Here is a 15024-nt window from a genome sequence, read left to right as displayed (position 1 = left end):
TATGACCTACTAAATTTTTAAGGGTTTTAGCCTGGCTCATCTAAGAGGAAGGGCTCAAGTGAAGGGTGAGTAACCGAAGTTCTTCACAGTTAAGCTTAATTAAAATGGTTAGTTTTTTGAAAAAATTTTTTAGTCCTGGGTCGTTTTAAAGTGCTGGGTAGTGAATTCACGTTTGAGGTCGTTAGACACTTTTGAACGTATGGGCAGCGGAGAACAAGGTTGATCCGATTTGATCGAAGGGAAGCCTTGATGATCAGTTATAAAACAAAATAATTTTAGGTTTAAATGAATTAAAGATCCAAGGGAAGCCTTGATGATCTGTTTATGAAAAAAAGTGGATTATGAAAAGCAAGGATAAGCCTTGATAAACTTGAATTTAAAAGTTTTGAGTTTAAGAAAATTTAAAAGTTAAGGTTTAGATAATATTAGATTTTTTAATTTTTGCTGTTATGTTTTAGGTGATGAATCTGGGATGAGAAAAATCAGATAAATAATTATTTTTAATACTAACTAATTTTTGTATTTTTTATTCAATAAATAATTTGGTCAAAAATTTTGATTTACTGCAGATTTTTGGGGAAACTACTTGTGTTCTTTTTATCAGTCGTTGTTGTATAATAGGTTTAGAAACAGTAAGGTTGTTGAAGAGCTTTTCTTCAAGATATTTTCATGTCAGTAAATGAAAATTAATTTTACTGCAAAAAGTACTCTAAATACAAAAGTTTGTTCCGGTTTCCATCGTACTATCATGTAGCAGAGTGGTCCGTTTCCTGATTATTTTTTACGCCACCATCTTGGTATTTTTTCAACACCTGGTATTTCTTGTTTTATTTAGAAATTTGGGGTAAATTTATTGAGAAGTGGAGACATTTCTATTAAATTATCTATTTCGTCTAACATTTTTGCAATTTTGGAATATGGAAAGCAAGGATAAGCCTTGATAAACTTGAAATTAAAAGCTTTGAGTTTAAAAAAATTTAAAAGTTAAGGTCTAGATAATATTAGATTTTTTAATTTTTGCTGTTATGTTTTAGGTGATGAAGCTGGGATGAGGAAAATCAGATTAACACTGATTTTTGAATACTAACTAATTTTTGTATTTTTTATTCAATAAATAATTTGGTCAAAAATTTTGATTTACTGCAGATTTTTGGGGAAACGGCTTGTGCTCTTTTTATCAGTCGTTGTTGTATAGATAGAAGGTTTAGCACCAGTAAGGTTGTTGAAGAACTTTTCTTCAAGATATTTTCATGTCAGTAAATGAAAATTAATTTTACTGCAAAAAGTACTCTAAATACAAAAGTTTGTTCCGGTTTCCATCGTACTATCATGTATCAGAGTGGTCCGTTTCCTGATTGTTTTTTACGCCACCATCTTGGTCTTTTTTCAACACCTGGTATTTCTTGTTTTATTTAGAAATTTGGGGTAAATTTATTGAGAAGTGGAGACATTTCTATTAAATTATCTATTTCGTCTAACATTTTTGCAATTTTGGAATATGGAAAGTAAGGATAAGCCTTGATAAACTTGAAATTAAAAGCTTTGAGTTTAAAAAAATTTAAAAGTTAAGGTCTAGATAATATAAGATTTTTTAATTTTTGCTGTTATGTTTTAGGTGATGAAGCTGGGATGAGGAAAATCAGATTAACACTGATTTTTGAATACTAACTAATTTTTGTATTTTTTATTCAATAAATAATTTGGTCAAAAATTTTGATTTACTGCAGATTTTGGGGGAAACGGCTTGTGCTCTTTTTATCAGTCGTTGTTGTATAGATAGAAGGTTTAGCACCAGTAAGGTTGTTGAAGAACTTTTCTTCAAGATATTTTCATGTCAGTAAATGAAAATTAATTTTACTGCAAAAGTACTCTAAATACAGAAGTTTGTTCTGGTTTCCGTTGTACTATCATGTAGCAGAGTGGTTCGTTTCCTGATCGTTTTTCACGCCACCATCTTGGTCGTTTTTCAACACCTGGTATTTCTTGTTTTGTTTACAAATTTGGGGTAAATTTATTGAGACCTAGAGACATTTCTATTAAATTATCCATTTCGTCTAACATTTTTGCAATTTTGCAATTGTCTATTTCTAAGTTCTATTGTCTATTCTCGTCACGCTATCCTTTTTTTCGGCCGGATAGATTCGTGCCACTTCTTAGTCTATTAGCGATCTTAATCTCACTCTTTTATCTCCTAGTTTTAATAGATCTAGTGTATACTGGTTTATGCGAGTTAGTTCTTGGAGTTTATCCAGAAGGAGAACAACTGTTTTCAGAATTTTATTCAAATTGTTCTGGTGCTGAAACTACAAGTAGTTTCAGCACTTACAAATAAGTGTCAATCTTAGAGATGGAATATGATTGGTTAGTTAGTAATATTTTATAGTGATAATTTATCAAAAATATGATTGGTTTATAAATACTGGTTTAGAACTGGTTGCAAAAACTACTGCCCTTTGTCTATTAGTTAGGTGGAGATTCTAAGACAGTGTTTTGGTCACTCAAGCAGTATCTCTGAAGTTGAATTAATAATGTTAACTTCGCTGATTAGCAATTTCGGAGAGAGTTTTCTTACAAAATGTTTCTCTGAATGCTATAGCTAACTATTTTTTTTATCAATTTGTACTTCAGATACTTATTGATGCAATGATCTTATTTACTATGAGACAATGAGCATTTATTGTTCCGACTTTCGTAACAAAAATAACGGAATATTTGAGCTTGGGGTGGTTCCTCAGACAATTTTCGACTTCTTAACTGGCCTTTTTTTTGACGTAATTTTTTTTACATCATTCGAAAAGTATTGTTGTCTTGAGCATAAAAGCGAAAGTATATTTCAATTATGATCATTTTTTCTAAAGTTATGGGGTTTAAAGATAGCCATTTTGGCCAATTTGGGACAATTAACGCGCGATATATTTCGCGCTAATAACGCGTAAGCGGAGACTTAATCCGTATTAGAAATTGTTTCAAATTGATTGAAGGAAGCTTATTTGCCATAATTGGTTCGTTTCTACGAGCGAAGTCTATCACTTGATTTTTATATGGAATGTCGGGGGAAGATTTTCACAAAAAATCTCAAATTGAAAATAAAATTCATTTTATTTTTTTCATATTTAATTTTTTCATGTTATTACTGCTCTATAGACCTTAAAAGGCAGTCGTAACATTCAGGGCTTTTCCCTGATACGAGCAGGCTTGTTTTAAAACACATTGACTTAAAGGTGCATTCAAGTGAATTTTTCTTAACTATTATTTCTGAGAAATTGGATTAGATCACGAAATCGCAATCTTATTAATTTTCAAAAACCAAACTGATCACGGCATTGCAATCTTGTTGATTTTGACTGGGTTTCTGCTTACTTTCTTGCTTTTTTATAGTTTGATCACGGATTCGCAAAACAGATTACTGAAAACTGGTAGAACTTGTTGCAGCTCGAATAATGACCGAAAAATACAACTATGATAGAGCATTTGACTTCATCTGTTTTTATATTTGGTCCCTGACTTTGCAAGTGAAAACGTGCCCACAAAAAAATTTTCACCTTTATATTAATGAATATAAATAATAGGGTAAAACGAAATGTTCCATTAGCATTCATGTCTTTTGTATCAGTTTTTGTTTAAAACAATCAGAATAAAATAAACTTGTTGTTAAGCTTTTGAACTGCACTGCAAAAAAGCTTTGCTAAAAAAGAGAGCTATCACTAATTGCTTTCTGGTTTGTTTTATCCTTTCCTTAGATGTTTTTTTTTCAACACAATAAAGAGCATTAAAATATCATTCAAAAATAATAACAATTTTTGAGGCAAGAAAAAACAGTCAGGCTCGAAATATGACTGAAACTGAGAAAAGACAATGTTTTACCGCTTTCTATTAAAAGTTTGAGTGGATTTTTTAGATAGCGGCGGTTTTCCTGAGATGTGTTTTAGCAGACACTGTTTACCCCGGTTGACAAAAATGCTAGTCATTTAGTTTTTATATACGAAAAAAAAAGCTTTCCATACAATTCCCTGACAATACATAGAAAAAATCTGTTTTAAAATGTATCGACTTACATTTTACCATTAAGGTACTGTAGGAGTAGCACTTGCCATAATTGAAACACATTTTGATGTTTGAATCTTGTTAACTAACAAAAATAAAAACTTTCTGTTGAAAAGGTAAAACGATAGTCGTCTAATTGTTAATTCCGATACAAGAGATAGTCAACTTAATCTTACAAAGTTAGCATAGAGAGTGGTTGAGAACAGTATCCAAGGGTGACAGACTGTTCCAAGGACAAGCACCTACTACTCAATTAGTCTAGCACCGAGAGTGAACATTTGATTGACAGCTTCCGAAATGAACTAAATTACTCTATACAACACTTCCCCTTCGATAATGAAAACTGGTGGTGGTAGATTTCGACTGGTCCGCTGGATTGGACGTTCCTTGGTCCCTTGGATGATGATGATCCAACTCACCGCCTCGTGCCGGAATGGTGTCCTGGTCACTTCCAACATCGACGTCTGTTATTGCTGTTGCTGATCGTTCTATAGGTGCATCGGGGTTGGTAGTTAATGACTGCTTAGCACGTTTTACCGAGATAATCGGCAAGTCTTCGCTGTCTTCCGATTCAGAGCCACTATTCTCAAATCGGCGCCCGATTCTTTCCCGTTGTTTTTCCGCAATTCGTTTTGTCAATCGTTCCTTAACTTCGCGCGGAGTCGGCGGTGGTAACCCTGGGTGAGTTGCTAACTTTTTCACTTCACTCGATGGTACCGGTAATACCGATTTAGCTGCAACTTTCGATTTCTTTGGTTTGGGATTTGTGGCCACTCCCGATTTCCTAAGCACAACCCCATTATCTAAAGTTAGTGTATGCGTACTTTCGGATGTTACTTTAGAGTGAAGTTGCTTATACCTTTTTAGGTTTATGTTCCCAATTCGCTGGAACAACAATCCAGATGGTCCCGGTTGTCCATTGGAGTTTGCACTCTTAAGTATCGACGGTTCGTCGTGTTGATTGGCGGATTGGTCCTCTATAAGTCGTCGTGCATGGGTCCTGTTTTTGATATCATACGCGAGGTCTGATCTTAAACTCCAGTTTGTATCGGCTGGATGAGACATGTCTTGCGCAGTTGGATCGGCGGCATCTAAATAAGCATTTTTTGTTGTTATAACCCGTGACCAATCCAGATTTTGAAGAGAAGGCTTTTTAGTAAGGTTCAGCAAAACTGTGTTCGCTTCTCTACCATGGTGAGCTTCAAAAGGCGAGATTTTTAGTGTTGAATTTTTCGAGAATCTAAGAGCACCAAGGGCCCGTTCAACCATTTTCTCCAAGGGTTCGGGATTCTTTTCTTGAGCGAAGGTAAGGATAGAATTCTTAAGACTGCCAATGGTACGCTCGACGCACCAGTTGCTCGATGGTCGTTTACTGGTGGTTTAATGATTTCAATGCCCTCCCCATTACAAAAAGCTTTAATTTCGTTTGACATGAAACTAGTTCCCTGATCAACGTGAATTTTCCGTGGCACCCCATGGTTTGTTATATAGCTCTTCAAGATTTTCAATATCTTATCTGACCGATTATTTCCACATACCATTGCCGATGGCCAACGAGAAAACCGGTCGACCGCCACTTATACATATTTTCGGGATTCATTTAAGTAATTGATGGGGCCCCAAAAATCTAATTGGACTGATCCATTGGTTCTTTTGATTCCGGTACAGTTCCAAGTTGGTTTTTCTTTATTATCGTTTTTAAATTCTTACCAGTTGCGGTACATTCAGGACACCCTTCGGCAATGGAAGCTATTGAGCGGTTAAAATAAGGGTACCAGACATCTTTTGCTGCATCGAACATACTTGATTGTCCGTGGTGATACGCATGGATTCGGGTATTAATTGCTGATTGAAGGTTAATTGGAATTACTAATTTTTCATCCATCCAGACTACATTTTCCTTCACCGAAAAGTCATTAACGAATTGAGCATAATAGCGGTTCATTTCAGTGTTTTTTTCATGGATTTCAGGATCTTGTGTAACAATGAGATCGCGAATAGCGCTCAGCTGGGGGTCAGATACATAATTCGATTCTATGAACTTTAGATTAAACAGATCAGGTAATGAAGTAACTTTGTTAACGATTTTGCAATTCCGAGGGATAATTCACATACATAATAGATTCGGGTCCACGGGTGACACTGTTTCTCCTTTGAATGCCGAAGGTAACGAGAGAATTGTGTTAGTGCGAATGGATCTTGTTTCTTTGGTAACGGCCTCTAGTGATACATTTGGGGGCAATTCTTCAATTTCGTCGCTACTACTATTCAAACTTGGATGTTGTTTAAGGAAATTTTGCCATTTACGCATGCTTCGATCCATTTTGATATTTGATGTTGAAATTTGAGAATTGGATTTTAATAATTTTGAAGAACTTTGTTCTGATTTAATAATAGCCCCAACTAATCTAGTGCGTAGTTCGCGTAGCCGTTGGCTCAAACCACATGTTTGAATCTGATTGGTTGATTTCCGCTTACATGTTTTTCCGCCCTCTACCGAGTCATTTCGTGACGAAACTTCCAGTCTATTTATAGATTGCTTACTTTCCGCTATACAAATTGGTCCCTTGGATTTATTGTGTCCCCTGGATGTATTAAAGCCAAGAGCGGTGCGAATTAGGTTGATCTTTGCCAACCGTAAACTTTTTATCATACGTACTAATTGGCGTTGCTTCTCTACTTGGATGACGTGATAAGTAGTCCGCCAATCCAATTTTAGCCCCTGGTTTATGTTCAATTCGAAAATCAAAGGGAATTAGTCGATCTAACCAGCGCGTTAAACGGCTAAACATCGTTTTTTTTTTAATACCATTCAAAATGGGATATTAGGGCTTTATGATCGGTAACGATCAAAAAACTTCGGCCCAGGATGTAATTTCTAAAGTATTCAGCCCCCCACACAACTGCCAACATCTCCAATTCGTTTGTTGAATATTTCTTTTCCGCTTCGTTAAGATATCGCGAGGCAAACGAAATTGGGTGCCAACCCTTCTGGTCCTAACTGTTCCAATACCGCGTCAAACCCGTTGTGGCTTGCATCGCACACTATACGAATATCCTTGTGGATATCAAAATGCCGTAATTCAACAATGTTCGAAACTTGTTACTTAAGATTTTCGAACGCGTTCTGGCATTCAGGTGTCCAAATGTATTCATTACTTTTGCTTAGTTGGGGTCGCAGAAGCGCAGATGATTCGGCCAATGCCGGTAAATACTTGTGCAGACTGTGGATTGACCCCATGAACGATTTTAATTGCGACAAAGTCCGCGGCGGCGTTAGCGCCTCTATTGGTTCTGTTTTCCTAACCAATGGAGTGATTCCAGTCGGGGTTATTTTATGGCCCAGCCATTCGCATTCTCGTTGGGCGAATTTCCATTTTGTTAATTTTAGGGACCTATTTTCACGATCCAGTTTCTTTAAAATTTTCTCTACCGTCGCTATATGGTCTATCGCAGTTCCCTTGGTTACAACCAAAATATCGTCGATTAGAGCGTGCGCCTGCGGGTATTCGGCGAGTATGCAATCCATTGCGCGTTGGAATTCCGCGGGCATTGTAGTTAGATCATCGAATCCGGTCTTGAACCGGTACGTACCCGTCGAGCGGCCTCCAATGAGAGAAAAATTGCACTTTACGCTCGTTTCAGCGTTTAAGGGCAGTTGGCCATATGCGTATGTTAAATCCATTGTTGTGAAATATATGTCTCCCTGTTTTTTCTCACTAATCGTTTGCCCAACTGTGTCCATTAGCTCCTCGATATTCGGCATTTGATATTTATTCTTATGCACTTGTTTATTTAATTCCCTCGACTCGAGTGCCAATTTCACGGACCCATCCTTTTTTACTGTTATTACTATTGGGGACACAAAATATTTTTCCGAGCATTCTGTTAGTTTTTCGATATGACCCTGTTGCAATAGTTTATCAATTTTAGCATCCATTTTTTCTTGCAACGAAATCGGAACTCGACGCCCCTTCTGTTGTACTGGGGTGAGGTTTTCAAAAAATTCTGCTTGTACTTTGTAGTTTCTTATTTTTCCTACCCTGCTAAAAAGGTTTGAAAACTGCTTACTGAAATAGGTTTGCCATGAATCCAACTCCCCCTCCGGTTCCAGTGAGTCCTGGTTGCCTTCTTCAATGGACATTATCTGTTCCCCTGGTGATTGTTGCACCAACTGGAGTCCTAATTGGGGCATCAGATCTCTTCCAATTTTTGATGGTCGGTTCCCTCCGATTACTTTTTATCCTCGCGTGTATCTTCCAGCCGTTTGATTGTATTGTTACCGCAATTGTTCCAATCATCTGTAGTGGATTGTTTCCATAATCCCGAAAAGCATTGTCCTCCTCCGTAAGATAATCCAATTTTACTCCTGACGTTCCCAAAGTCTTACGCAATTCCCCAATATCGATCCCGCTATCGATCCACACTCGAGTGGGTTTCCCATTGACTTTAATCGGCAATTGTGCCCCAGAAACTTTTAATTCTGTGACTCTTTTTTGTTTTATCGCCATGACCATATAGTCCCCGTCTGAGGTGCTCGAGTCCCACGAGTGCACCACTGGATTCTTATTAACCCATCCAATGGAACTTGCATGTTGTGACGCTTCTCCATCCGCCGAGTTTTCCAGATGACCATCGTCAACATTCTCCCGTATCATTCCTACGGCTCCCTGTCCCCGCTGGTTTCCACGCTTCCCCCTACAGGTACGTTCGAAATGGCCAATTTTGTGGCAAAAATTGCATGTAACGCCTTTTGCGGGGCATCTGTCCAAATGTTCCCTGGTGAAATTTTGTTGATCGCAGTTATAGCATTTATTGATATTGGGAAAGTTTCTACCTCGATTCGATCCTCGCCCTCGGTAAGAGCCCCGGCCCCTTACACGATTGTTCCGATAACCTCCACGGATTATTCCGACTGGTTCCGATTTTTATCTGGATCCCTCCGCCTCCTGACGTCGATCCTTGGGCCCCCACTGATCCCGTGGCAACATATGATGATGCATACTTGTTTCCCCTCTCGTACGAGAGAGCTATCCGGTACACTTCCTCTGGTTTTTTCGTCGACCTGCATAGTTCCTTTTGTGCATCACGGTTATTCATGTTGACAATGAATACGTCTCTCAGTATCCGGTCCTCTAGTGTTCCAAAGTTGCACCGCGCCGCCAATCCGCTTAGTACGGAATGGAATTGCTCCAATCTTTCATTGATATACTGCTTACGGGAATGAAGTTGGTATGTCTCATATGTCTCATTTCTTTCTTTCTTAAATTCCGTTTCCAGTGCGTGCGTCTATCGTTCGTGGGTAACGAATCGTCGAGAGATCCAGATGCGGTCGTCTTTTGTGAAGTTCGTCCTGCCCTTTTTCCCCCAGATACAAATACAGGTTCGAAATCAACACTTGTTCCGATTGCAGTCGATTTTTCCCGTCTACTTCCTCGGGCAGTCAGTAACTTGGGCGGCTGTGAGAGTTGCGGCGTAGTAAAAGTTCCTCGGGTTTAGAGAGTGCTTGGCGACCATTGCCCATTGGAATCTGTTAATCCAAAATTCCCACATCATTGGCGGTTCCGTGCATTTCGCTGGCCAAAATCCCGTGATGCCCAGTGGATTCTTTCCCCACCTGAGACAGCTGGCTGCGCCATGTTGAAAATTTAAACCGATAGTCATCTAATTGTTAATTCCGATACAAGAGATAGTCAACTTAATCTTACAAAGTTAGCATAGAGAGTGGTTGAGAACAGTATCCAAGGGTGACAGACTGTTCCAAGGACAAACACCTGCTAATCAATTAGTCTAGCACCGAGAGTGAACATTTGATTGACAGCTTCCAAAATGAACTAAATTACTCTATACAACAAACACATACAACAAATTGAAACACATTTTGATGTTTGAATCTTGTTAACTATCAAAAATAAAAACTTTCTTAAACGAGAAAACTATTAATTTAAACGGCATTTATTGCGCTATTGAGCAGGTTGAACTATTTCTTGAGATATGCCAAGTAAATTAAATTTTGAAATTTGCTTAGTTTTATAACAAAAATTGATTAATATGTATATGGCTGTGAAGGCCCGTTTTCAAGAAATTCAGTGGGCAAAAGTTGTGGCATGCTTTTTTGACAGAATTAGATATACGTTTTCATCTAAGAACAAAAAAAACAGATCTGATTTCACTGAAAAGCTTTTTTGTGATTCTTGATAGGACTCAATATAAGCAAAAAATTTGTTTATGTTATAGGCAAAAATTTGAAGTTTAAAAAAGCAGAGTTTCAAAAGTTTTAACAAGGAAATTTGAAAGATTTTAGAAGTTCATTTTTATTGAAAAATGCTTATCATACAGTTTTCATATAAGAAAATGTTATGATACGCATTTTGTGCACAGATTTCATAAATAGAAATGTATGATATGCATTTTTTGTATGAAGATCACAGAGGGTAATTTGTGGCAGACATTTCTCTACAAAATACTAATAGTGTCGAAGTTTCAACGATTTTTCAGAAACGGTATTTGAAAGCAAAATAATCTGTTATCTGGTTTCCGAAAAGTTCTTTGTAGTTTCCGCAGGTTGCTTATTGAGCAAATATCTGGAGCTATGCGATCCCGCACCGAGCGCTCATGGATCATAATCGATTATATTGTCATTATGTCGACAGTGTCTATAAAATTACAAAAGTAGTCGTTTATAATTCATTGAAAATCTATTATATTGATACTATTTTTCGAAGCAATAAAATCCATTATAATTGATTATAATGATGCTATTTTCGCAGCAATAAAATCCATTGTAATCGATTACATTCATTTTTTTTGAATTTGTTCCCAAAATTTAAGTTTAGTTAATCTATTTTCAATCAATTATAATCCATTATCGTTCAACAAACGTCATCCTCAAATCTCCAAATGCAGTTTATCTGCGTGCTACCTGCCAGTTACCCTCTGGGTTTTCTATGACAAAAAATCCAGGGCTAGTGTTTCGGATGAAACACAAAGTTTCAAAACAAAAATTTTTTGGTCTTTTTATTTATGGAAAAAATGCTTGTCATACAATTTCATAATATGGAAAAAATGCTTATCATACAATTTCATAGTATGGAAAAAATGCCTATTTTGCTACTTTCATACACTTACTTTTCTCTTTGAAATTATATGAAAGTGCATGATAAGCTTTTTTTTCATATATGAAAATTGTATGGCAAGCATTTTTTGTCAACCCGGGTTAAAAGGGATTATTTTTGGTCAGAAATCCTTTATAACCAATTAAATTCCATGAACGCTCGGCTATGTTTTAGTCCATTGTCCTTGGATCCCGCTACCACAACAGCCAAAAGATCATAAATAAACATTTTTGAGGATTGCAAGACAAAGTTTACCTGGCATTGCTGCGGAAAACCACTCTTAGTTCAACAAACACACGTTTAAGCCTCGTATTGAGACCCGCATTTTGCATGCGCGCATCCTTGAGAAAATTGTAAATGCCGCCCATGAAAATCAAGATATACACTTTAGCACTAGATCGTTGGGTACCACTCCGAAATAGTAAAAGAGAAATCAGTCTATCGTAAAGTACATAATTTATGTTTAAAAATAGTGTGTATGTATGATTTCAACATCAAGTGACGGAGTTTCGGTCAATCTTTTTGACGTCATGATGGACTGTCCGTTCCTAATGATTAATGATCCGTTCTTATTGGCAAACCATCGAGTTGGGATTGTCATAGCCGTGATTTTAATAAAATTTGTTTTTTCCCTGATCCGATTAAATGGTTTCATGTGGGCAGCTGGCTTTGGATTTCAAAAACCAACCAAAAAAAGCAAATGATGTGATGCTCATGATGAACGCCTTTAACTTGCTCTTTTATATGAACGCGGCCACTTTCGAGGAGAACAAACTGTCTCCGGAAATGAAGCTACGCAGAAACTTGACCCAATATTACGACTTTTCGGCGCGGCCTGTAATGTCACCACGAACAGCTATAAATGTAACATTTGAAGTTATGTTGTACCAATTGGTCGGTATCGATCCTAAAGACCAGACTATAACAATGCTGATGTTTCAATGTCTTTCCTGGACCGACGAGTTCCTTCAATGGGATCCAGCAGAATACGACGGCATAGAAACGCTTCGCTACTATCGCTACTGGATTTGGACTCCGGACATCCTTCCATACAATGACGTCGGAAGTTTCGATTTAGAGAAATATGATTTCTCAATTCCAATTAAGGTTAATTACAACGGGACAGTTGCGTGGATGCGGCCGGTGGAATATGAAACGACGTGCTCGTTGGATGTCACTAGGTTCCCATTTGACGTGCAGGAATGCGACCTTGTGATTGGATCTTGGCAGTATTTCGAACATGAAGTCAGCCTAAACTGTGCTCCGATTGATTTTTCCTACTACATTGAAGACAGTCTGTGGTCGCTTGAAAGTAAGATTGGCGTGAGATTTGAGTGTCAACTCTATTCTGAATCCGCCTTCCAGGATTACTAGTTTCATAAAAACACTTTTAAAAAAAATTTTTGTGAACATTTTAAAATTCCTCGTTGAAAAAACGATGACAAATGATTATTAGTTTTTTCAGAGCCTCAACTTGGTAAAGAAACATTTGAATATACAATTCACGTCTGCAATAGTTTTTTCGACTCAGAGATTGCTATGTGCGTTCTATGACAAAAAACTCGAATTTTTAGGTCAAACAGTTTAATATGAAAATGAGCGATACGTGAGTGCTTTAATCAGCAAGCGTGTTTATATCATAAATTGCATTCTTAAAATTAAGAACCCAGGTAAATAAAAGCGTTTCGTAGCAGCCCAAATGATGTTGCTGCACTTGATTCAAATAAAGGACATTTGCCATTTTAGGCGCCATCTGCAAGAGAGAAGTTATGGACAGCTCAGACGGTATCCACTCATGCGGCCGAATATCTGTGTCTGTCGTATACAAAAGACTATCTTTATTCTACGTTGAAAACCTCATTCTGCCCAACGCACTTCTGTTTGCATTGAGTTCATTGACCTTTTTCATTCCGGGCGATAACGGTGAAAAAATAAGTTTCGGGGTGACAGTAACTCTTGCCCTCTGTGTTAATTTGACCTTGGTCACCTCTTTTGTTCCGCAAACTTCGACGACCTTTCCTCGAATCTGCACTTATTTTTTCCTGAGCATCGTTGTCTCTTGCATATCGATATTACTGGCGACATTTTCGGTCAACTTTGATTGCAGAAAAATCACTGATGAGACTTACACAGTTAGTACTCCCAGCTCAAGTCTGACCACTTTATCGGAAAATGTAAACAATGCCAATACTTTCTCACTAGCAAGCAAACCGAAAGAGCCACAGAAAACATCAAGCAAACTATGTCAAAAAGCTCTCTTCGCAAAATAGACGCACTCATGGGAATTTTGTACCTCGTCGGAACTGTTTTTATTCATGATTTTCATGCAAGAGTGACCCTGGAGCACAATAAACTGTATGTGGCATTGATTGATCTCTCTGAAAATCAGGATTAGAATGCGAATCAACTTGAAAACTCTAGACATACAATTTTCATGCAATTCCATAAGTACAGAAAATGGCATGACAGGTCTATGATAAGTGATTTTTCATATATGGAAATTGCATGACTAGAATTTTTTCAAAAACCAAAAAAAAAAATCGAATTCTCAAAAAAATCATAAAATTTTTGGGATGTGTTCGTAACCGGAGTTTATTCAAAACTAGAGTCACCAAAGGTTGCACCGTCTTGCTTTCACAATGCATTGGAAACGACCTGAATCGTTTAGAAATTGTCTTACACAAATAAAATACTGAAAATATCAAACTTCTAAATTTTGGCAAAAGTTTTCGGAGACGTCATTTTTTAAAATTTGAATTTTTCATTACTCATTAATCAAGGCATAAACAAACATGCCATACAAAAGAAATAGGAGTTTTGAACATTTTTGAAAAAAAAAATTCTGAAAAATGGAAAAAAGAATCCACTTTTGGTGTATCCAGGACTACGTTATGCACACAAAAATTTTCATTTTGCGTGCAAAGTTTTTTTGGAGAATGTTTGGTTGACTGCAAAGTTTTTTTGCGGTTGAAAAAATGAAACACAAAATTTTTGGGGCAATTTCAAAATTACTTTTCTCGCCATCAAAAAAATATTAGTCTTACAATTTCCATATATTATATGACTAGCATTTTTTTGACAAATTTTTTTATTTAGTATGATACACCACTTTTTTGCCAAAAAAAGAAAAAAATTCTTTGAAATTTCGATGACACCATTTTAGCAAAATGTTTGAAAATTTTATGATTATAATTTTTTTATACATTTTGCTTATGGAATTGTATGATTTGCAATTTTGATTTATAAAGGTCAACCCGGGATGATTCTTTTCGCTTTTCAGTTCAATTTGATTTTTGCTGATAACCTTTCTAAAACTTATTTGATTGGAATAGCAAATAGCATAACAAAACAAACTGTTTGAAATCAATCTTTATTAATTGATACTTAAATTTGTGAACAATATTAGCTGCCCGAGCAGTGTGTTTTTGTTCCGACTTTCGATACGAAAGTTACGGAATGCTTGTGCTCGGGATGGTTTTTTTTCTTCAGACAAATTTCAAACTTTTAACTAGCCATTTTTGACGGAAATTTTTTATATCATTCAAAAAGTATTGTTGTCCTGAGCTTAAATTTGAAAAGATTTTTCACCTGTGATCATTTTTCGTAAAGTTATGGGGGTTTAAAGATTGCCATTTTGGCCATTTTGGGACAATTACCGCGCGATGTATTTCGCGCTAAAGCGGAGATGTAATCCGTCTTAGCTATCGTTCCAAATTGGTGGAAAAAAGCTTATTCGCCCTAATTGATTTGTTACAGGGAGCGAAATCTATTCTTTTGTACTTTATATGGCGTGTGGGAGGATGATTTTCCCTAAATTTTTGATTTTTTTTCTTCGTTTTATTTTATTACATTTAATTTTATAATT

The 15024-nt window shown here is 36.6% G+C and overlaps 1 protein-coding gene across 1 annotated transcript; it reads left to right on the top strand.

Moving 5' to 3' along the window:
- Positions 1 to 11736: 11736 nt before the first annotated feature.
- Positions 11737 to 13615, top strand: LOC134856748 (neuronal acetylcholine receptor subunit alpha-7-like). Its single transcript, XM_063873021.1, has 2 exons — positions 11737 to 12471; positions 12906 to 13615. The coding sequence occupies exons 1-2, from the start codon at positions 11805 to 11807 to the stop codon at positions 13427 to 13429; spliced, it is 1191 nt and encodes a 396-aa protein (XP_063729091.1). The 5' UTR covers positions 11737 to 11804; the 3' UTR covers positions 13430 to 13615.
- The last annotated feature ends 1409 nt before the right edge of the window (positions 13616 to 15024 follow it).

The sequence above is a fragment of the Symsagittifera roscoffensis genome, chromosome 1 (genome assembly GCF_963678635.1).
Source record: "Symsagittifera roscoffensis chromosome 1, txSymRosc1.1, whole genome shotgun sequence".
Taxonomy (NCBI): domain Eukaryota; kingdom Metazoa; phylum Xenacoelomorpha; order Acoela; family Convolutidae; genus Symsagittifera; species Symsagittifera roscoffensis.
This window is presented reverse-complemented; position numbering and strand designations above follow the sequence as displayed.